At 34.4% G+C, this 21,907-nt stretch overlaps 2 protein-coding genes across 4 annotated transcripts; both read left to right on the top strand.

Moving 5' to 3' along the window:
- Positions 1-1,706: 1,706 nt before the first annotated feature.
- On the top strand, positions 1,707-11,443 carry LOC111007256 (putative acyl-activating enzyme 17, peroxisomal). Of its 2 annotated transcripts, none has more exons than XM_088125809.1 (14): positions 1,707-2,225; positions 2,621-2,750; positions 2,861-3,129; positions 3,648-3,852; positions 4,559-4,599; positions 4,681-4,806; positions 6,600-6,673; positions 7,868-8,085; positions 8,689-8,783; positions 8,927-9,143; positions 9,450-9,575; positions 9,649-9,747; positions 10,643-10,855; positions 10,932-11,443. In XM_088125809.1, the coding sequence occupies exons 1-14, from the start codon at positions 1,972-1,974 to the stop codon at positions 11,037-11,039; spliced, it is 2,175 nt and encodes a 724-aa protein (XP_087981935.1). In that variant the 5' UTR covers positions 1,707-1,971; the 3' UTR covers positions 11,040-11,443. The 2 variants fall into 2 exon arrangements, with proteins under 2 accessions (XP_087981935.1, XP_022135246.1); XM_022279554.2 differs by having other exon boundaries at positions 1,708-2,225; positions 7,865-8,085.
- A 1,297-nt stretch (positions 11,444-12,740) lies between these two features.
- On the top strand, positions 12,741-21,208 carry AAE17 (acyl-activating enzyme 17). Of its 2 annotated transcripts, XM_088125807.1 has the most exons (15): positions 13,022-13,208; positions 13,357-13,468; positions 13,816-13,945; positions 14,055-14,323; positions 14,855-15,059; positions 15,849-15,889; positions 15,980-16,105; positions 16,906-16,979; positions 17,959-18,179; positions 18,549-18,643; positions 18,782-18,998; positions 19,266-19,391; positions 19,478-19,576; positions 20,350-20,562; positions 20,813-21,208. In XM_088125807.1, the coding sequence occupies exons 1-15, from the start codon at positions 13,175-13,177 to the stop codon at positions 20,918-20,920; spliced, it is 2,070 nt and encodes a 689-aa protein (XP_087981933.1). In that variant the 5' UTR covers positions 13,022-13,174; the 3' UTR covers positions 20,921-21,208. The 2 variants fall into 2 exon arrangements, with proteins under 2 accessions (XP_022135245.1, XP_087981933.1); XM_022279553.2 differs by lacking the exon at positions 13,357-13,468 and having other exon boundaries at positions 12,741-13,208.
- The last annotated feature ends 699 nt before the right edge of the window (positions 21,209-21,907 follow it).

Below are 21,907 nucleotides of genomic sequence, written 5' to 3'. Positions count from 1 at the left end.
CCCGTTTATTGGAGCAAAACAGCTCTGTTCATCTCCAATTCCTTAGTCTGAAGCAAACCGATTCAACAGTCAGATTTTACCTGAATTGAACTGAAAATGAGATTCATCTGTCACATAGAACTGTCCATTCTAAGAATACGTTACAAACTTTTATAATGAAGCCGAAGGATCCAAAACAATGCTTACCTCATTACCTGAAATCATGCTTTCCATACTTTGATCTCACGACTTAAAGCTTTCTAATCCGAGATTGAAATATGGATTGCTGATTGATCTGTGCAGTCATGACATTACAACGTGAAGAAGTGCATATGATGAATGGGTTAAGGTAGGTAAAAGTAGTAAAATTTTAGATTCTATATTTAATTCAAATATTCAAATAAGTTATATTGTTTTACTTGTAGGCTCATCAGGATACTGGTGGTTTATATGAAAAAAATTTTCCTGACTATTATGCTTTGGGAGAAATATTTGGAAAAGATCGTGTCACTCGTCAACATGTAGGTATTGTTGAAGATGAAGAAGAAGAAATTAGATTGGAGGATGCTAACTCAACATCATGGTTCCCGCGTGGATATCAATAGTTCCGACATACATTTTGACACTTAAAATGACAAATTCAATCCGTTTGACGATGAAGGGACATCATTCTCTCAGTCTCAATCTCAACCTCAACCCAATTTCACAGATAAAATTTCAAGTAAAGGTTGTAAAAGGAAAGCATGCAAAACTGATGGATTGAGTCATCGTATCAAATGTATGGAAAATTCTGTGGCAAAAAAGTAGCACCAAAGTTTGATGGGCTTATATTCCAAATGATAGACAAGTAGCTAATATACAAGACCAACTGACTGATGAGTTAAAAAAGATAGGTGGACTATCTAATTTACAACTTTTTAAGGTTACCAAGATCACATGACTTGACTGTTTTTCACCCTAAATGGAGAGGAGAATAAATAGTAAGTTAAAAAGATAGGTGCTCTTTTTTTTTTTTACAAACTTTTATGTTTACGTTTTTTTAATCAAACTTCTATGTTTACTTATTGGTTTTGTCATGAGCATGATTTATACGTAATAATAATATCTAAGTATGAAGATATTTTAAACTTTCAATATAAAATAAAATTTATTGCTATTAAATAATATAATGTACTTTTAAATTAATTACAAATACATGAAGGTATTTGAAATTTATATTTAATTATTTAATTATTTAATTTTACTATGTTATTATTAATTATTATTATTATTAAATATTAGAATAATAAAATTTAATAATGTCATATTAAATTATGATTATACTAATAAGAAATAATTTTAAATAACATTAAATATTATTAAATAAATAATTAAATCTTAGAAATTATTAGTTATAAAAAAAAAGAGGTATATTAGTAATCGTTTCCAATTCCAATTCCTTTTAGTAAATAGATTCCAATTCCAATTCCTTTTAGTAAATAGTATCAAAGATTTCTGATTCCGATTTTAGAAAATTTCTGGTAAACAGCATGAAGAAATGTCATTCTCATCGATTGATCTTCAGATTTCCATTTCTTCGGGTAAACAAGATCTAATGCAATATTTGAAAAAAAAAAATACAAAGTTACGACATCCTTCTAAAATTCTTATAAGATCATGTTATGTAGTAAAAATTTCTGAACATGGGGGAGCTTTCTAAAAAGTACAAGATAAGCTACAAAAGTAGAGCCCAAAAAATAAATCTCAATTGACAAATTATTTTCGATTTGGTCTAAAAATCGAATGAAATCGCTCAAAATTTCTGGTTCAAGGTGACGTTTATCGTCACTTCTTTCATAAATTTTGTTGAAGTATTTCAATTTCACATGCGCGACTCCGAGTTCGAGTTGTAAATATTCATGTTCAAGTGGTGAAATGAATGATGAAACCTTCACCCTTTTTTAACAGTTAGCTCTCTCAATCTCTGTGAGTTTGCCGCCAGCGAAATCGCCGATGGATTACAAAACTTTGGACTCCATTACTGTTATCGACATCGAAGCTCTCGGGGTTGCTTCTGAAGTTGCCGAGAAACTCCATGGACTTCTCAGCGAAATCATCCGTAGCCACGGCAATGGCACGCCTGAGACTTGGCGCCATATCTCGAAGCGTGTCCTCAGCCCTGACCTTCCCTTCTCCTTCCACCAGATGATGTATTACGGCTGTTACAAACATTACGGTCCTGATCCGCCTGCTTGGATTCCCGAGCCGTGAGTTCCTCTCAATACTTTCACTTTCTCAAATAAGTTATTGGTTTTCGAGAGAGCTATGTGCTGAATGCTTCTGGTTGGCTTTATGTTTTCAATGGTTATTTCAATTTTAGCGTATGGATTGGGTAATATCGGATTAAGAGGTAGATTGGACTCGAAAACGATGTTTATTTTTGGTACTGCAATGCAAAGTTTGATATGTGGATAGTTGTGCTCTAATGAACTTAGGAGAGTATATCGTCTAAGGTGAATCAAGGATTGGCTTGTTTAATTTAATTTTTGAACTAGCAGCAAATAAAATCATGTGGGATGTTCAGATTCCTGCAAACTTTTCTCTACTCAGATTATTAGCAAAAAGTACTGTGAAATCATATTTGATGCTTCTGCATAATTAGGGAGAATGCAGTTTTCACAAATGTTGGCCAGCTATTAAAGAGGCGAGGGAAGGAGTTTTTGGGGTCAAATTATAGAGACCCCTTATCGAGCTTCTCCTCTTTCCAGGAGTTTTCAGTCTCAAACCCCGAGGTACTACTGGTTTTGAAATCGAGTTAGTAATCCAACTTTTTTTTATTAAATTGTTTGGAATAAAATTGTAATTCAGAAGATGCTACGTTTTGCTGTCTTCTGTTTGCAAGGTCTATTGGAGAACTATGCTAGACGAGATGCACATAACATTTTCTAAACCTCCACATTGTATCTTGCAAATGAATGATTCTACAGAAAGCCAATTTTCAAGCCCTGGCGGTCAATGGCTTCCTGGAGCAGTTTTTAATCCAGCCAAGGATTGTTTATCTTTAAACGAGAACAGGAGTCTGGATGATGTGGCAATCATTTGGCGTGATGAAGGATGTGATAATCTGCCCGTGAAAAGATTGACACTTGGAGAACTGCGCACAGATGTTTGGTATATTACTGTCCATGTCATCTCCTGTTTTCCATGATTACAGCCTAGCATTTTTCTTATCAGAGATTCAGAGTTTTTAGAATCTAAGTACTAATATCAGCAAGTTGAGAGTTTTTATTGTACATATTAAGCGTATACTGCATCTTAGCATTCCCTCTCTCATTCCCAATCCCGGCGAGAAGTATCTCATGGGGCATCTTCACTTCAGACTCAAATACCCTTTCTCATTACCCTTTTAGTGAAGCATTTATGAATTTTACGTTTGGTGATAGTGGGATTTTGGAGATGCTAGCGAAGTAGATTTAGTTGTAAGTCAATCTGTTTAATTCCTCAATTTAGTGGAAGAGTTTTTCATGCCCAAATGCACTGCAGAGGGGAAATTTTAGCATTTAATTTTTCTTTTTTTTTTTTTTGGTGGGACTAGTGGTTTTTAAGTGAGATTTGATTCATAAATTGTAATACTCGCGTATCGGTTAAGGTTCTTTCTCATAAAATAACTGAGGGATTAAACATTGTAGGTTAATTGCACATGCTCTCAACTCAATAGGTTTTGAGAAAGGAACTGCAATAGCAATTGACATGCCAATGAATGTAAATGCTGTGGTCATCTATCTTGGTATAGTTCTGGCTGGTCATGTGGTTGTCTCCATAGCTGATAGTTTTTCTGCACGTGAAATATCCACAAGACTCGATATATCAAAAGCAAAAGCTATATTTACTCAGGTAAGTACAACTCTCCTTTAGAAAAGAGATGACCAAGTCTTGAAATGGTTTAATTTCCGTGGTTTATTGTCTCAAATGCTGAACGTGGAAAGTTTGAGCTGGTTGAAATTTCAGTTTGTTTCTTTTAATGAGTTCTGTTCAATTGATACAAACAGTACATATGTAGCACTGTTAAATCAATTTAACATGTTAGCTAACACAACAAAGAGATCCTCCTTTGGGGGATGGAATCTTAACAAATATATCTGGAATTATATGGCTTAATCCCCAATTTACTTTTTGTTTTTTACAAACTGCTTAAGCTTCCCTATTTCACACGCCCTTTCCTACCTGATGTAATGAATTTAGAATCCATACTATGTTTAGCAAAGCACAATAAGTCAAATGCTTAATAAAACAGAGGATTTAGCTTGTGCAATGATTTTACTTACCTTTTCCCTTGATCAACAATAAAAATTAACATGTGTCGTTTTTGGAGAGCTCGTTTAATAAACTGTTATGATTCATACTATGAATATTTTACCATCTATCTGTTCTCTCTACGTTCAGAATATCTAATCGGTTTTGTTTCCTTGAGTTACATTTCATTCGATTAAAAAATCCTTTAACATCTATGTTCTTTATGTTATTATCATCCTATACTCAGTTTTATATCTCTTTATTTAATTTTTTCGATTATAACCTTCTTGCCTGCTGCGAAGTTCAGGATCTTATTATTCGTGGGGATAAAAGCATACCCTTGTACAGGTGAGGTTGCATTACCTTCTCCATCGAGTTAAATATGTGGCCCCTCACTGAAATACTCCTGTAATTGGTTCAACATTGCAGTCGAGTCGTAGATGCTCAGTCACCTATGGCAATTGTAATCCCCAGCAGGAGCACTGGTTTCAGCAGGAAATTGCGAGATGAAGATATTTCTTGGCATGCATTTCTGGAGAGAGTCGAAGATTTGAGGTAAGTTGACTAGGTTTCTTAATTATACTTGTCTATTTTCAGGTTCTTTACCCAAGAACTTTTTGTTCGTAGTTCGGCTCTTAATGATCGAATATTTTTAGCTTCCATTTGATAATCATTTTATTTCATCCATTTGATAATCATTTTATTTCAGGTAGACTGTTTTGGGAAATTTAGCTTAAAAATACCACTTTCATATATGTATTTTTTTTGTTTTATTATCTACTTTTTCAAAATCTAAAGCCAAGTTTTGAAGAAAAAAAATTTAGAAACTTATTTTGTTTTTAAAATTTGGCTATGGATTGAGGGGTGTTTTTCTCCAAAGATCTATGTGAGATTAAAGCATGATTTAAAAATACAAATAAAATTAAAAACATAATGATTATCAAAATGAGTATACAAATTATGTCCTCTTTATGACGATGCTGCATTAAGTTCAAGGAGGTCTCTTACTTATATCTTAACACGATTTGGTCACTGGAACTAAATCCAGATTAAATATTTAAAAATATTCTCAAAATGCAAAGAAAGAGAAATTCAGCGCAATTGATTGGCACCTATCTGAAAATAATAATAATAATAATAATAATAATAAAATTCTGGTTGAGCCGTTGCCGTTGTACCGTCTCGTACGTATTAATTTGATAACGGTTTGGTTCGGTCCGGCTTTGGCCAGAACTGGATCCCGGCTGAACCTTTCGGTTTTCAGCTGCCCTAAACTGAAAGAATCCTTCCTTTTTTTTTCTTTTTCTGGAAAGGCTCTCTTTTCTCGTAAAATGTTTGACCTAGCCTAGCCATTCGATTCGTGAAAAAGTGAGCGAAAAACTTACTTTTTCTATATCCAGCGACGAAGGCGGAGAGCAGACACCTCAGTTGTTAGCGTCTGGTGAGAGATGAAATCGAAGAGAAGAAAAATGGGGATAGGAAAAGACAGGTGGCGTCGTGTGGGGCGGCTGCAGCGAAAGAGGAGAGGTAGGGCACCAGAGAGAGAGTCTAAAAGAGAAGAAGGGTGACATCGGCGTGGGACGGCTTTCAAGAGTTGAAGGGGAAATATGATCTAAACGTGGGTCAGAAATTAGTAGAGACTGGGGCTATGTCGGCTGCCGGCTGGTCATGGGGATGCGAGGAGGCAGTTGGGCTGAGGGGAGAGGAAGGCTGGGTAGCGTGGGGTGGCGGGTTATATATCTATTGGAAAATTTATGTTCTGTTAAACCCTCAAAATTGAAGGACTAAAAAGGGACAATCTTTTTTACATGTTCAGTTCGGTTCCATTTTTTGGTTTTATTAAATATCACGGATGTGACGGTTTGACGAAACCATAATTTAAAAGAACCGGACGAATCAGATTCGGATTGGTTTTCTCTGACCCCGTCCAAAGTACGGTAGTTATTAACTACAGCGTGTTCTTCAATAATATAATAGTTGAACCAGTCTAGAAGCTTGTTTAAGTAATGATTACACTTGCATTGAAAAGAACAAACATTTCGCTACCTCTAGTTAATAACATAATTTTATAAGCAAGATTCTGGCCCGGGCTAAACAAGCCTGTGATACAAACTTTCAAGAGTTAAAGGGGACGTATCATCTCTTCTCCGTCCATGTTTGCAATTTTTCGCCAGCATTCTTTAAATTCATTAGTTGAGTTCTCCATCAACTATATATTCTCTAAAGATTCTATAGAACCCGTGTATACATTGAATGATTCAACGTGATGTGATATATATTGATTAATGTTGGTTTTGTTAAATCTTATGCCATTGGTATATTTTAAATTTTCTATATGATTCTTGCAGAGGAGTGGAATTTGCTGCTGTGGAACAAGCAGCCGAATCATTTACAAATATTCTTTTCTCATCTGGAACTACAGGTTATTTCAGAATTTGGTATTTTGCCTAATGATCTCTATTATTTAATGTCTATGCTTGTGCATTTGAGGTTTCCTTGGCAAAATGTTTTATTTTATTTGGATTCAGAATGCAATAATATATGCTGAAATGTAAAAATTGTGAAGGGAAGTCTGAGGTTAAGCTGTTTCTGACCTAATTAGAAACAGAACAAACTTCTTTAAACTACCGTACATCATCCCATTTACCATATAGAAGAGCAAAAGATCTATCCCGTAAAGGCTTCAAGTTTTCAGCACATGGGGATTCTCACTTAAGTTCTATCATATAAACGATTAGATTCTTCAGAACTCTCGTGTGTTCTCTAAATCAAATACCGTGACATGAAGCTAAACAAACAGAAGTTCAGAGAGATTTTCTTTCACTATATAAACCTCCAAGCAAAACCGTGGAAATGACCAACTTGCGTTGGTTGTAAACTTGGATCTTTTCTTGCAAAAATATCAAAGAAATTGCAATTACCAAACAGCATGAATTTTGTGATGGACCTTCAATAATAGAAGGAAAACCATGGACAAGGAAGGTGAAATTGACTATACAAAAATCGTTACAACCTTGTTTTCATTAATTTTTTAAAAGAAAAGTAGAAAACCCAAATCCCAAAAATACTTCTTCATTGATTTCTTTTGTAACATCCTTGGCTTGTGATAAGTCAGAGTGGTTTTACTTTTATAGGTTGGCTATTTTTTTGTTAGGCAATGAACAGATTTTAGACTCTTGGGTGCTGAGGAGTGTCATCCTCTTCCTAGTACTTAGAAAGTTTTTAATTCGGGGCATAAAGCTTAAAATATGGCTTGCCCTAGGTTGCTTTGCTCAAGTCTGCAAAATCCATTCAAGTCCGTCCAAGAACTCAAATTCAACTCACCAGTTAGATGTAACAAAAGAAATTGAAACTTTCAATTAGGTATGTGACTTATTTAATTTAACTATATAAAAGAAAGTCTTTTGGAGACACTTAAAAACATTGAACTCGTAAAGAATCACAAACAATAATGGCTCAAGGAACAGATATTCAAACATGGCCAACGTCTTTTGTCATTGATAAATCATGCTATGAAGGTGGATCTAATGGTTCAGCCGGTGCATGGTGCACATGAACATTCATTCTCATGCTTTTAAGTTTTATGTTTAATCGTGTAACGTTTTTTGGTCAGGAGAGCCAAAAGCAATTCCATGGACCCTTGTAACACCTTTGAAAGCTGCAGCCGATGCATGGTGCTACATGGATATTCATAAAGGTGATGTTGTTGCTTGGCCCACTAATCTTGGGTGGATGATGGGTCCCTGGTTAGTTTATGCTTCATTGTTAAACAGCGCTTCAATGGCATTATACAATGGATCCCCACTTGGTTCTGGATTCGTTAAATTTGTACAGGTTAACCTCTTATAAAGCGTTATCACATTTTTTTTCCTAATTTTCTTTTTCAATTTATTCGTTTCAAATTTATTGTGTTCTTGAATCAAATTAGTTCAAAATGCTTTTGCAATATTCTGAATAAAATTTACAATGGTGCTTTCTTTAAGAATTTTAGTCTGTTTCTAAATATTATAATTGTTAGTTTATTAAATATTCTATATAAATTCTTATTAGATATAAATTTTTTACCATCTTAGAAAGTTATTTTGTGAAGAAGCTATTTTAAACTTTTAATAGTAGTTTTTATTTAATAATTACATCAGTTGGTAACGTTTCTTATATATATAAAAAAAAAAAAAAAAAAAAAAAAAAGAGAAGAGAATATCATTGGTAATGGCATTATAAACGGAGGCTATTTGGCTTTAGGTAATTTAGAAGGATAGTTAGGAAAATTAAAAAAAAAATTAATTTGGATAATTTTAAGATGTATGCTAATTTTGCTCCATGTTTCAGACCCTTATTTCTCTTTAATTAATTCATCTTGACCTTCAATATGACTTTTTGTCATATCATTTTTGCAATTCACACATTCTCATGATCTCTGTTCTCTGTTCTCTGTAGGATGCTAAAGTAACAATGCTTGGGGTAATTCCAAGTATTGTCCGATCATGGAAAAGTACAAACTGCACATCTGGTTATGATTGGTCTTCCATTCGGTGAGCTTAAGACTCTTACTTTCAATGTGTTTATGTTGTCTTTATAAGTCCCTTGCATCTTTAAGCTTCAATATTAAAAATGTCACTATTTTAGGTCACTTTTAATCGTTCAATTTTCTCCATTCTTCCGTTGCAAATTCTAGTTGTTTTGCCTCCACTGGTGAAGCATCTAACGTAGATGAAAACCTGTGGCTAATGGGAAGAGCTTGCTATAAGCCTGTCATTGAAATTTGTGGTGGGACAGAGATTGGTGGTGGATTTATTACAGGGTCACTGTTACAGCCTCAGGCATTGGCTGCTTTTAGCACACCAGCTATGGGGTGCAGTCTTTTTATTCTCGGCAATGATGGTTTTCCTATTGTAAGAATCGATCCAACTCTTCATTTGCAGCGTGGGCTGATTAATGTAGATAGAGTTGAGTTGCAAAGAATTTGCATATGTTAATAAAGAGTTTATAAAGAAAAATTTCCTTCTTCAGTTCTCCCTTGATTCTCGTACATTCTTTAGCATCTGATTCGTGTTTGAACAATATGAAGCTTCTAGATTTTTCTTTGCTAGTTCTCTCAATGGCCATGCATCAAATTAAAGGGTTTGAATGTTGAAAATTGTTAACTTAAGTTCTCTAACATACCATTTACTTTGCCCTTCTTCTTCCTCCCTCCATAGCCACAAAATATGCCAGGAATCGGTGAATTGGCACTCGGACCTTTCCTGTTTGGAGCTTCGAGTACTCTCTTGAATGCGGACCATTATGATATCTATTTTAAGGGAATGCCCCATTGGAATGGAATGGTAGGCAAGTTTTCTGATGCACCTTCTGTACTTCGTCTTTAACTTCAATGTTACCACATAATTCCCCTAACAGGTACTGAGAAGGCATGGGGATGTGTTTGAACGTTCTCCTCGAGGATATTATCGAGCACATGGCCGTGCAGATGATGCAATGAATCTTGGAGGCATTAAGGTAATTTTATTTCCGCTTCTCATGGTGAAGAGATAATCTTTTGGCTGAGGCTCAATGCTAACATGCTATGGTCATGACATGGGAAAAAGGAGGTTTGACATTGTTGTTGAAAAAATAGCCTCTAAAATGGAGCCATAGAGATTGTGGTTCTATTTGTTTGGTTGTTGTGGGAAGCTAAACCAAAGGCCTGTTTTCAAAATAAACATTTAATGGAATCCAAAAATTATTTGGACAAGTGATATTGGGACAGGGCGTTGATATAATTTGCTTCTATTATTTATGTATTAGAGTAAATTACAGGGCTGAGGGAGATGAGATCTCCCTCTCTACTACCAACACCCTTACAATAAGGAAATTCTACCAAAAAGATGCCCCCCTCTAACTAGCAGCAGGGTGTATAACAAACTCATTTACTTCCCAAAATGCCCCGTAATAAACTTGGTCCCACAATATAATTCCTCTCTACCCTATTCATCTCTTAACCTTCCTCCTACTCTATCTCTTTGTAATCGGAGGCCTATCAGATGTGAATATCAAAAAAGCATTTTTGCAACTTTAATTTTCCAAAGAAGGGTAAGATCTCCACAAGCTGATGGTGCTTGACATAGGGCCCTGAATTAACTTGCAACCGAAGTAGACCATACTTCCTTCTGTATCGAAATCGAGATATTAGGGCCTTCTACGTTTTCGGATTTGTATAAAATTTATTCTCTGGTCATCAGTTCATATCTTCTGATATAATCTTCCAAGTCCTCCAAAATAGTGCCATTGACCAACCATGCTATTGTTTTTTGTTGATAGTGTTGCTGTCTTTTGAACTCACCTCATGCAGATTTCAAATCTCAACCAACAAAAAATTTGGTTCACATCACCATTTGTCATCATTTCCATGCAGGTGAGTTCGGTTGAGATTGAGCGCATCTGCAATACAATTGATGACAGCATCCTTGAAACAGCTGCCATCGGGGTACCGCCACTTGGCGGTGGCCCCGAACAGTTGGTGATAGCAGTCGTGTTAAAGAATCCTGGTGAAACTAGCCCAGATTTAGATAAGTTAAAGCTGTGTTTCAATTCATCTCTGCAGAAGAACCTCAATCCATTATTCAGGGTAGGATTTCTGCCAAGTTCATTTACCATTGTATTCTTTTAGAAAGTAAGTTCATCGTGTGGTTCCATATGAACAGGTCCATCGTGTGGTTCCATATCCTTCCCTTCCAAGGACTGCAACAAATAAGGTTATGCGAAGGATATTGAGACAGCAACTTGCAGTTGAACGTAGAACAAAGCTCTGAATTGCAGATCTTCCTAGGCCGGTTTATGAGTTAGCAAAATAAGATGACAGCAACTCTCGAGTCTCTTCTCATGCAAATTAGGCTCCTTAATAAATAATTTAAATTTTAGGTTTTAAGAACTTGTTTGGTAACGCTTCGGGCCCGAAGCGTGAAGATGATATCTTCAAAAGTGTCATGTTATCGGGAATTCGAGACCCCGTTCCTTTCTCCTACACTCCCATCAATAATACTGGCCGTCCAGCAAATGTAGAGTCTCTTGCTGACTTTCATCGTGACTTCATTCTATATCGGAAACCAAGTTTGAAGTTAGGTTGATGAATTTTCCCCTCTACATTTCGAGTTGAGAATTCTCGTCACATTTTTTTATTCACAATTTCATAAATACAGAATTTCATGTTTGGTGATACCACAGTGTCACATGACCATCTCCAAGTGGACGAGATTTTAGAAACAATGAATTCAAATTTCTTATTTCTTATTCTTGTTTTCAGGTTTTTAGAAGTATAAATAAAAATATTATTTTATCATTTTTGTAAAATAATAAATATCAAAAAATAAATATAAAAATAAAAAAAAATTGAAAATTTAATTTTCACATAACAAACATAAAAAATAAATCTATTGACATTCATTGCTATTTATTTTTATATTAATGCCTATGTTAAATATAATAGTTTATACCTTTAATAACCCAATGGCTTAATTTCAAACAAATTCATATAAATTTTATGTGACATCTCTAATTTTTTTTCTAGAACTTTTAATATTCAAATAAACTAATATCTGTTGATATATTCGTAAATATGAGTTGCAAAAGGTTAAAAATAAGTACAAAGTTATATAGATCTGAATATTGGGTATAGATGATATAAATATGAAAAATATTATTTTTAAAAAACAACGATGAAGTTTATTGCCGTAAAAAAAAATAGTAAAAATAATTATTAACTACTTTGAAGTTTAAAAAACAACGATGAAGTTTCTAGTTCAGCATACATGGTTATCTTGTTGAGAGAAAAAAAAAAGCATACATGGTTAAGTGTCAAAAAAAAAAAGGAAAAAAAAAATACATTGTTGAAAATTCAATTCATGGATACCTAAAGATGCGTTGTTGGTGACCTATAAACCGAAATCTAAAAGTAAGGAATTCAAATATGTTTCTAACGTTTTCAAATATGTATTTGGTAGTAGGTTTGGAAATTAAATATCTGAGACATATATCAATCACCGTTGAGCTACGCTAGTATTGACACTGAGTATTTAGTTAAATTTAAAATAATATCAATTGATTTATCAACATATATGTTAAAAATTTTGTATAATTATTATTTTATAATATTATATATTTTACATTTTTTAGTTTTAAAAAATGGGACCATGTTTATCAAAAATTTTATATTTCTTAATGTAATTATGCATTTTGAACTTTCAAATTCAAAATATAAAAACACTTGAACATAAAAATGTTATTTTTAGAATTTTTATTATTTGAATTGCACTCCTTATTTTCAACTGTGCTAAGTTTAGAATTAAAAATACTCTTATTATAAGTTCGGTACAACGAATTCAATAATTTTTTTTTTTTTTTTTGTATCAAAGGAGTTCAATAATTTAAAGGATTATTTTATAGCTATAAAATGAATAGGATAAGATAAGATCCAATATGCTCGAAATTGAGAAAAAATTGAATTCAATTATTCGATTCGATTTACGTATGTAATAAACCAACCATCTTTTTAGTTATCAATTTTTAGCCCAATCGAAGCGTAAACACCACTCCAAAATTCTGGTTTATGGTAAACTTTTATTGTCATGTCTGTCCAGTTTTAAAGTAGTCGAAGTATTCGATTTCAGGTGAGGCTGAAATCATCTTCATGCGTGACATGTTTCTGTATCTCTGTGAGTGAAATCTCCGATGGAATACAAAGCTCTGGACTCCATCACTGCGATTGAAATCGAAGCTCTCGGAATTGCTTCTGAAGTTGCTGAGAAACTCCATGGACTTCTCAGCGAAATAATCCGTAGCTACGGCAATGGCACGCCTGAGACTTGGCGCCATATCTCCAAGCGTGTCCTCAGCCCCGACCTTCCCTTCTCCTTCCACCAGATGATGTATTACGGCTGTTTCAAACACTATGGTCCTGACCCGCCGGCTTGGATGCCCGAGCCGTGAGTTCCTCTGAATACTTTCACTTTCTCAATTAACCTGTTGATTTTTTAGAGCGCTATGTGCTGAATTATGTCGATTAGCTTTCGTATGCGTGTTTCCGATGGCTGTTTCAGCTTATGGATTGAGTAATATCGAGTTAATTAACAGGTGTATTGGACTGGAAAACAATGTTTAGTTTTGGTACGGCAACTCGAAGGTTGACATGTAGATGGTTGTGGATGTGCTTGTCTGAAACTTGTAAGAGGGGGTATCGTCTAAGGTGAACTAGAACGAACTGGTTTAATGTAATAATGTAAAGATGGCGAGTCTCCTATGCGTTTTGTGTATCTACTTGCAAACAAATTTTATTTTCGATCGAGATGGCTCCCGAGGAGCTTCTTTCCACGACACTATATGTGCGTGGATGCTCTTTTGCTACTTCTGTTCTGCTATGGGGCTAATAAAAGACTGGGTTGCTTTTTTGAAATCTTTGAACTAGCTATATTAAAAAACATTATAGTAGTAATAATATCATGTGGGATGTTAAGATTTGTGCAAACTTTTCTCTTCTCAGATTACTAGCAAAAAAATATTGTGAAGTCTCATTTGATGCATCTGTATAATTAGGGAGAATGCAGTTTTCACAAATGTTGGCCAGCTATTAGAGAGGCGAGGGAAGGAGTTTTTGGGGTCAAATTATAGAGACCCATTTTCGAGCTTCTCCTCTTTCCAGGAGTTTTCAGTCTCAAACCCTGAGGTACTGCCAGTTTTGGATTCAAGTTTGTAATCCATCTTTTTTTCTTAAAATGTTCGGATTAAAATTGTAATTCAGAAGATGCAACATTTTCCTGTCTTCTGTTTGGCAGGTCTATTGGAGAACTGTGCTAGATGAGATGCATATAACATTTTCTAAACCTCCAAACTGTATCTTGCAAATGAATGATTCTCCAGAAAGCCAATTTCGAAGCCCTGGTGGTCAATGGCTTCCTGGAGCAGTTTTTAATCCAGCTAAGGATTGCTTATCTATAAATGAGAACAGGAGTTTGGATGATGTAGCAATCATATGGCGTGATGAAGGATGTGATAATCTGCCTGTGAAGAGATTGACGCTTAGAGAATTGCGTGCAGAGGTTTGGTATATTACTATCCATTATCGATCTTATTAACTCTCAATTTTCATGATAACAGGCTAGCATATTCCTTATCAGAGTTTTTAGAATGTAAGTATTGAATATCAGATGGGTGACAGCCTTTGTTTTATTGTACATATTCAAGCATATAGTGCACCTTAGCATTACCTCCCACATTCTCCTCTCAGAAGTATCTCATGAAGACTGCATCTTCACTTCAGACTTAGACATCCCTAAAAGTTTTACCATTGCCTTAAATTTTAAGTTCTAAAACGTGCCTTTTTTATGATCTTATTAGTGAAACATTTACGATTTGCAGTTGAATGAGACAGATGCTAGCAAAGTAGATTTAGTTGCAAGTCAATATGTTTAATTCCTCAATTTATTGGAAGAGTTTTTCATGCTAATATGTCCTGCACTACGTAAATATTGCAATAATGATTTTTAAGTGATGTTTGGCTCATGTTTTGCAAAACCCAGCATATCATTAAATGTCCTTTTTCATGAAATAATTATATCGGTATTAAAATTTGTAGGTTAGTTGCACATGCTCTCAACTCAATAGGTTTCGAGAAAGGAACTGCAATAGCAATTGACATGCCAATGAATGTAAATGCTGTGGTCATCTATCTTGCTATAGTTCTGGCTGGTCATGTGGTTGTCTCCATAGCTGATAGTTTTGCTGCACGTGAAATATCCACAAGACTCAATATATCAAAAGCAAAAGCTATATTTACTCAGGTAAGTACAACTCTTCTTTTGGAAAAAGATGCAGCAAGTCTTGAAATGGTTAGTTCTCGTGGTCTATTATCTCCAATGTTGAATATGAAAAGTTTGAGCTGGTTGTAATTTTCAGTGGGTTTCTTTTTATTAATTTTGTTCAATTGGTACAAAAAATACCTATGTAGCACACTATTAAACCAATCAAACATGCTAGCTAACACAACAAAGAGTTTCCTTGTATGAGGCATGGACTATTCAGATCTCTCTCATGGAATTTTATGGCTTGTGTATTGAGGGATTTCATAATCCCACAAGATGAAGAGGGTTGGATACCCGAGAAAATTTTCAGAGGAGAAATTTCCTGTGTGGATTTTTTCTGTCTCTTTGCTTTTAAACTTTTCCCTACTTCACGCAGCTTTTTCCTATTTGATTGAATTGAATTTAGAGCACCTACTATGCTGAACCAGTCATGGTTAGTCAAATGCTGCATAAAACAGAGGCTTGCTTGTTTGCTGAACTGTTATGACTTGATATTGTGATATACTATCATGTTGTGTATATTTATTTTCCTCCTCCATCTGAGGTTATCAACTTTGCTGATATAGTTCTATGACTATTTTTACCATCTACCGGTTCTTTCTGACATTCAAAATTTTTACCCTGTTTTTTTAGTCCCTGAGCTACATTTCACTTTATCAAAGTATCCTATGACATCCCTTTTTTTTTTTTACGTAATTATCATCCTGTACTCAGTTTTATCTCTTTATTCATTTTTTCTATTAAAATCTTCTTACCTTCAAACTTCAGGATCTTATCATTCGTGGGGATAAAAGCATACCCTTGTATAGGTGAGGTCACATTTTCTTCTTCATGGAGTTAAGAACTGGGTCTTTTTGCTTTCCCTGAACACTGAAATGCTCGTGTAATCAACATTGCAGTCGAATCATAGATGCTCAGTCACCTCTTGCAATCGTAATTCCCACCAACAGCACTGGTTTTAGCATGAAATTACGAGACAGTGATATTTCTTGGCATGCCTTTCTGGAGAGAGTAAAAGATTTGAAGTATGCGCTATTCTGCGTGTTTAAGTTTACTTGATGATATGTTTCTTATTTATACTTGTCATGTTCAAGTTCTTTACCCATTTGAACCTATTATTCCGATCTGACTCAAACATTTAATAGTTGAGTTTCTTAAAATTTGGTGTCCTCTGTAGTCTGTTCTCCCCTCTGTATCATGATGTGTCCACTGCTTGCTATAGTATGTTCAAGGAGGTCTCGTATTGCATCTTAACATGTTTAGGTCAGTGGAAAGCATCCAAATTAAATATTTTAAAAAATTATGGAAATGCACAAAAATTTCTTGTTCAGCTGTTGTATTTTTGTATTTATATCTTCAAGAGCATGCTGAAATCATACTAAACTACTGTAATTAAACCTGCCCACAAACTTGTTTTCTAAATTATGCTTACACTTGCAGGCAACAAAAACATCAAACATTTCATACATCTAGATTTTATTGAAGGAAAAGAAACCATATAAAGAAATTTTAGAGGTAGATGTTTCATTACATCTAGATTGTACATTTGAATAGGCATGATTTCTGGCCCGAGCTTAAGAAGCCTTGAAGAATGAAGGGGCGATATCACCTTTCTCTATCCCCGTTGCAATTTTGCATCAGCATTCTTTAAATTACTTGCGTTAGAATCTTTCTTTCTCCATGAACTGCCTATTCTGTAAAAATTCTATAGGACCGACTCACGTATCCATTGAATGATCCAAGTGGTATTTGATTTCTGTTGATCAATGTTGGGTATTACTAAAATCTTCATTGTATATTTAAATTTCTAATATGGTTCTTGCAGAGGAGTGGAATTTTCTGCTGTGGAAAAATCAGGGGAATCATTTACAAATATTCTTTTTTCATCTGGAACTACAGGTTAATTCAGTACTTGGACTTTAGCTTCATCGCTCTCTGTTCTTTATTATTATTATTACTATTATTTTTTTCTATATAAAAAATTATTACAACCACGTTCTCATTATGTCTGTGCTGAAGACATTTTATGCTAAAAGTTAAAGGCTCATAGGATTGTCCCATGAGATTAGACGAATTACACTCGAACTAACTCAGACACCCACTAATTATTTTAAAAAAAAAAGGCATAGTCCATTTGTAACTCTGTCCATAAGCGTCTTTGTTCATCTACACTGCCAGCCAACTTAGAAGTTCATTTCAATTTACGAGTGTTCCATGGGATAGTCTATTATGTTATAAGGAATTATAGTTCAATAAGGATAATTCACAGCAGGTCAAACTATTTGTTCTAACATAGAGGAGGGCCCTAGCCAGTTATGTGAGATACACATTATTATTGTGAATATCAAACTTTTGCTATTTTCTGCCTTCTTTTCTTTTCCCTGCCATGAACAATCTAACTTGTTCATTCAAGTCACTCAACAAACATCAAATATCCTTTATTGTAGACTGTCAGTCTTCGATGATGGATTTTGTCTTTTAAAGTAGGTCGAATTTTGAAAATAATGGAACTGATAACCTAAGAGAACTTTTTTCGCCTTGAATGTGGTTTACTTGGCCGTTGAAAGCTTAAATTTTCCAGATTTATGTTCCCAGCATGACTTTTCAACCTTAGGAAGTGTATGAAATCAGCAGCCTGATCAAAAGAATCTTCTCTTCACCCAACATGTAATTCATAATGGATAGATTTGGTGTCAGCTATTCTCTGATAAACTACGTGAGAAGAAAGGGAATCTTATCCCTGGGACAAAATTGATGACACGAATAAAATGAGCGTCTAAATTATCATCTTATAATACTAGACTAGAATAATTGCTAACAACCATAGTATTTGTCGATCTCATGCTTATAGGCCTAATTGTGTTTGTTTCTTGTTCAGGAGAGCCAAAAGCAATTCCATGGACACTTGTAACACCCTTGAAAGCTGCAGCAGATGCATGGTGCCACATGGACATTCGTCATGGTGATGTTGTGGCTTGGCCCACTAATCTTGGGTGGATGATGGGTCCATGGCTAGTTTATGCTTCATTATTAAACAGGGCTTCCATGGCATTATACAATGGATCGCCACTTAGTTCAGGATTTGTTAAATTTGTACAGGTAAACATCATATCAAACTGTAAACCTAATACACAAGTTATTTTGTGAAGCAGCCAGTTTGAACCTTCAATGGTAGTTTTTAATGAATAAATATATCGGTCGGTAATGTTATAAAAAATGTCAATTGGTAATGAAATAAAGGATGGATGTTATTTGAGGCTTTAGATAGATTTAGAAGGATACTGAAAATCAAAAGCTACTTAAATTTGGATAAATTTAGATTTATGCTAATTTGCTCCTTGTTTCAGACCCTTTTTTCCCTCTAATTGCCTCATCTTGGCCTTTCATATGCCTTTAATTTAGTCAATTGGTGTTTAATTTCTTTATTTATATTCTTTTTGTCAGTCTCATGATCTCTGTTCTCCTTAGGATGCTAAAGTAACAATGCTTGGGGTGATTCCAAGTATTGTCCGATCATGGAAAAGTACAAACTGCACATCTGGTTATGACTGGTCTTCCATCCGGTGAGCTTAAGATTTACTCTCCATCTGTTTATGTTGTTTATATAGAATCCTTATGCCTATGAACTTCAAGATTAAAATTGTCATCATAGGTCAGTTTTAATTGTTCGATTTTCTCACTTTTTCTGTTACAACTTTTAGTTGTTTTGCCTCCACTGGTGAAGCATCTAGCATAGATGAATACCTATGGCTAATGGGAAGGGCTTGCTATAAGCCTATCATTGAATATTGTGGTGGGACAGAGATTGGTGGTGGATTTGTTACAGGGTCACTGTTACAGGCTCAGGCATTGGCTGCTTTTAGCGCACCAGCTATGGGATGCAGTCTCTTTATTCTCGGCAATGATGATTCTCCTATTGTAAGAACCGATCAACTCTTCATTTCCAGCGTGGGCTGATTAGTTTCAAGTGGGGGAGAATTTGTATATGTTAATAAAAAAGAGACTTATAACATACTACCTTTCTTCTTTTTTGTTCTAAAGAAAGATTTCATTTTTCAGTTTTCCTTTGTTTCTCATTCATCACATCTCCTTGCTTTTGATTCATTAAAAGGCATCCTATTCATATTAAAAAGAAAAACAATGATGGTGCTGTGATATGTCACCCCTTATTCTTTCCCTCTGTAGCCGCAAAGTATGCCAGGAATCGGTGAATTGGCTCTCGGACCTTTCATGTTTGGAGCTTCAAGTAGTCTCTTGAATGCTGACCATTATGATGTCTATTTTAAGGGAATGCCCCGTTGGAATGGAATGGTAAGCAAGTTTTCTGATGTCCCTTCATGCTTGAGATATGCATCTTGCTCTTAAATTTTACCATTACCACGAAACTCCCTTATCAGATATTGAGGCGGCACGGAGATTTGTTTGAGCGTTCTCCTAGAGCATATTATCGGGCACATGGTCGTGCAGACGATACAATGAATCTTGGAGGCATAAAGGTAATTTTATTTCAGCTTCTTATGGTAAACCGTAAATATAATTTTTTGGCTGAGACTCAATGCTAACAGCTAAGGTCATGACATTGGAAAAAGAAACTTTGACATTGTTGTTGATAAAATAGCCTCTAAAATGATGGAGCCATAGAGATTGTGGTTCTGTTTGTTTGGTTGTTGCAGGAAGCTAAATCTGATGCCTGCTTTCAGAACTAAATATTTTTCGTAATTTAAAATTATATTGAAAGCCAAAGGAGAATGGTTGGATTTTCCGAATAAAATGTTAAATCTCCACGAATATTTGCGAAGTACCAAGAAAGGAAATTAAAATCTGCTTCAGAGGATGAATGCTATCTTTTAATGTCAGGTTTACGTAATCTGACATATTAGACAAACTTTTGGCGCTGCCCCTCGCCCTGAATGAAATTTACTTTATTGCAAATACACAAAATATTGATTAGGACAATATCAAAACCGCCGCCTTATAGCTAGCTGGTATAGAGACCCCAAGTATGCAGATGCAACCGGAGGGTTCTTTTATCTTTTTTTTTTTTTTTTTTTTGGTACAGCAATGAGTGGGGTGACGTTGGGATTCGGTCGTCTGAATTTTAGAGAAGCTACATATTGGTATCTTGACTAGTTGAGTTATTTTTAGATTGATCAGATCTAACCACGATCTGTAATATACTTATTCTCAGGTCATCAGTTCATATGTTCTGGTATAGTCTTCTAGTTCCAAATGTATTTAGCTCATAACACGATTTATCCTTTTCATGCAGGTGAGTTCAGTCGAGATTGAACGAATCTGCAATACGGTTGATGAAAGCATTCTTGAAACAGCTGCCATCGGGGTACCGCCACATGGTGGTGGCCCCGAACAATTGGTGGTTACAGTTGTATTCAAGAATCCCAGTGATACTAGCCCAGATTTAGATAAGTTGAAGCTGTCTTTCAATTCAGCTCTGCAGAAGAACCTCAATCCATTATTCAGGGTAGGATTTCTACTAAGCTCATTTGGAAAATGCTTAGCTTGCCACCCCGTACGAGCTCTTGCTAACTTCTTAATGTGGCGTATTTTAATTCGTCTATTTCTTATTCTACTAAAATTTTCTAACCAATAAAAATTCGTCACATCATAAAGTTAGTAAGAATTCCTACTAACAGGTGTGTAGGTAAGTATTTTCCTTTCGATTAAAGAATAATTAGTGGTGATGAGTTTACTTCATGTGATATGTTCGACAGGTTCACCGTGTCGTTCCTTATCCTTCCCTTCCAAGGACTGCAACAAATAAGGTTATGAGAAGGGTATTGAGGCAACAACTTGCTATTGAACACAAAACAAAGCTCTGAATTGCATACCGATGAGAAGCACTTTAAGAGTAAGCAAACGGTCTATGAAGATAAAGATGTTATTTTACTTTAGAGACTATTGTGTCTCTTCTCGAATAAACCGAACTATCTAAATAATTTATGACCGGTTCTTGATCCGAACGAGTCTAAGATGATAGAAACAAAAATTTTATATTATGAAAAAAAAGAACTCGTTGGGAGCAAGACAATTTTTTTTTTTTCTGAGATTTCAATGTTCTCCGTATTTGGATGAAAAAGGATAAATAATAGTTTATAATAATTCTCGTATCTTAAGATATAACTTTGTAATTAATTTAAAAAATTGAACCAGTAAAAAGCAAATTCAAAATAATTAAGAAAAGATAAAAGTTAGTAACCAATAAATAGTTTTATTCACCCTTGTAATATGAAAGAGAGAGAGACTTTTAAACAAAATTATAAAAATCAAAGCCAATTTTTTAAACTTAAAATGCTACATTAACATAATCAACATAATTTAAAATACCTAACAAAAATCACATCTATATTATATTGGAAAAGAATGAAAATTTTTAATATGTTAAATTTTTCTAAAATGAAAATAAATAAAATGTCAAAAATACTCCTTTAGTCTCAGTTTTGGTCTCTATGCTTTTAATTTTGATTCATTTTATTTTTTATTATTTGCTTTGGTTATTGTACTTTTTAAAAATGATCATTTTGGTTATTTAATTTTATTTTTTTTAATCATAATTTCAATCCAACGCTATATTTAATATATTTTTTGAAATGTAACTATGATATTAAAGGATTTTTGTTATGTGTAAAATTTGTGTTAAAATTTAAAAAATGAAGGACTAAAATGATCACTTTTTAAAAGTACAAGGACAAAAGCGAACATTTTAGAAATGCAGTAAATAAAATAAATATATAGATGAAAATAGTATTTTAACCTAGATAACAATTTCGAAAAAATTCCCTATACTACACAATAAATAAAAGGAAGGG

The sequence above is a fragment of the Momordica charantia genome (genome assembly GCF_013281855.1).
Source record: "Momordica charantia cultivar OHB3-1 chromosome 6 unlocalized genomic scaffold, Mcharantia_2.0 BLBB01000006.1, whole genome shotgun sequence".
Classification (NCBI taxonomy): domain Eukaryota; kingdom Viridiplantae; phylum Streptophyta; class Magnoliopsida; order Cucurbitales; family Cucurbitaceae; genus Momordica; species Momordica charantia.
This window is presented reverse-complemented; position numbering and strand designations above follow the sequence as displayed.

Coding starts and splice junctions, on each gene's coding strand:
- LOC111007256 (XM_022279554.2), top strand. CDS start 1,972: ATGGATTACAAAACTTTGGACTCCATTACTGTTATCGACATCGAAGCT. Junction 6,674..7,864: donor TTTCTCATCTGGAACTACAG/GTTATTTCAGAA, acceptor TTTTTTGGTCAG/GAGAGCCAAAAGCAATTCCA. Junction 9,144..9,449: donor GCAATGATGGTTTTCCTATT/GTAAGAATCGAT, acceptor CTCCCTCCATAG/CCACAAAATATGCCAGGAAT.
- AAE17 (XM_022279553.2), top strand. CDS start 12,955: ATGGAATACAAAGCTCTGGACTCCATCACTGCGATTGAAATCGAAGCT. Junction 14,324..14,854: donor GAATTGCGTGCAGAGGTTTG/GTATATTACTAT, acceptor TAAAATTTGTAG/GTTAGTTGCACATGCTCTCA. Junction 16,980..17,958: donor TTTTTCATCTGGAACTACAG/GTTAATTCAGTA, acceptor TTTCTTGTTCAG/GAGAGCCAAAAGCAATTCCA.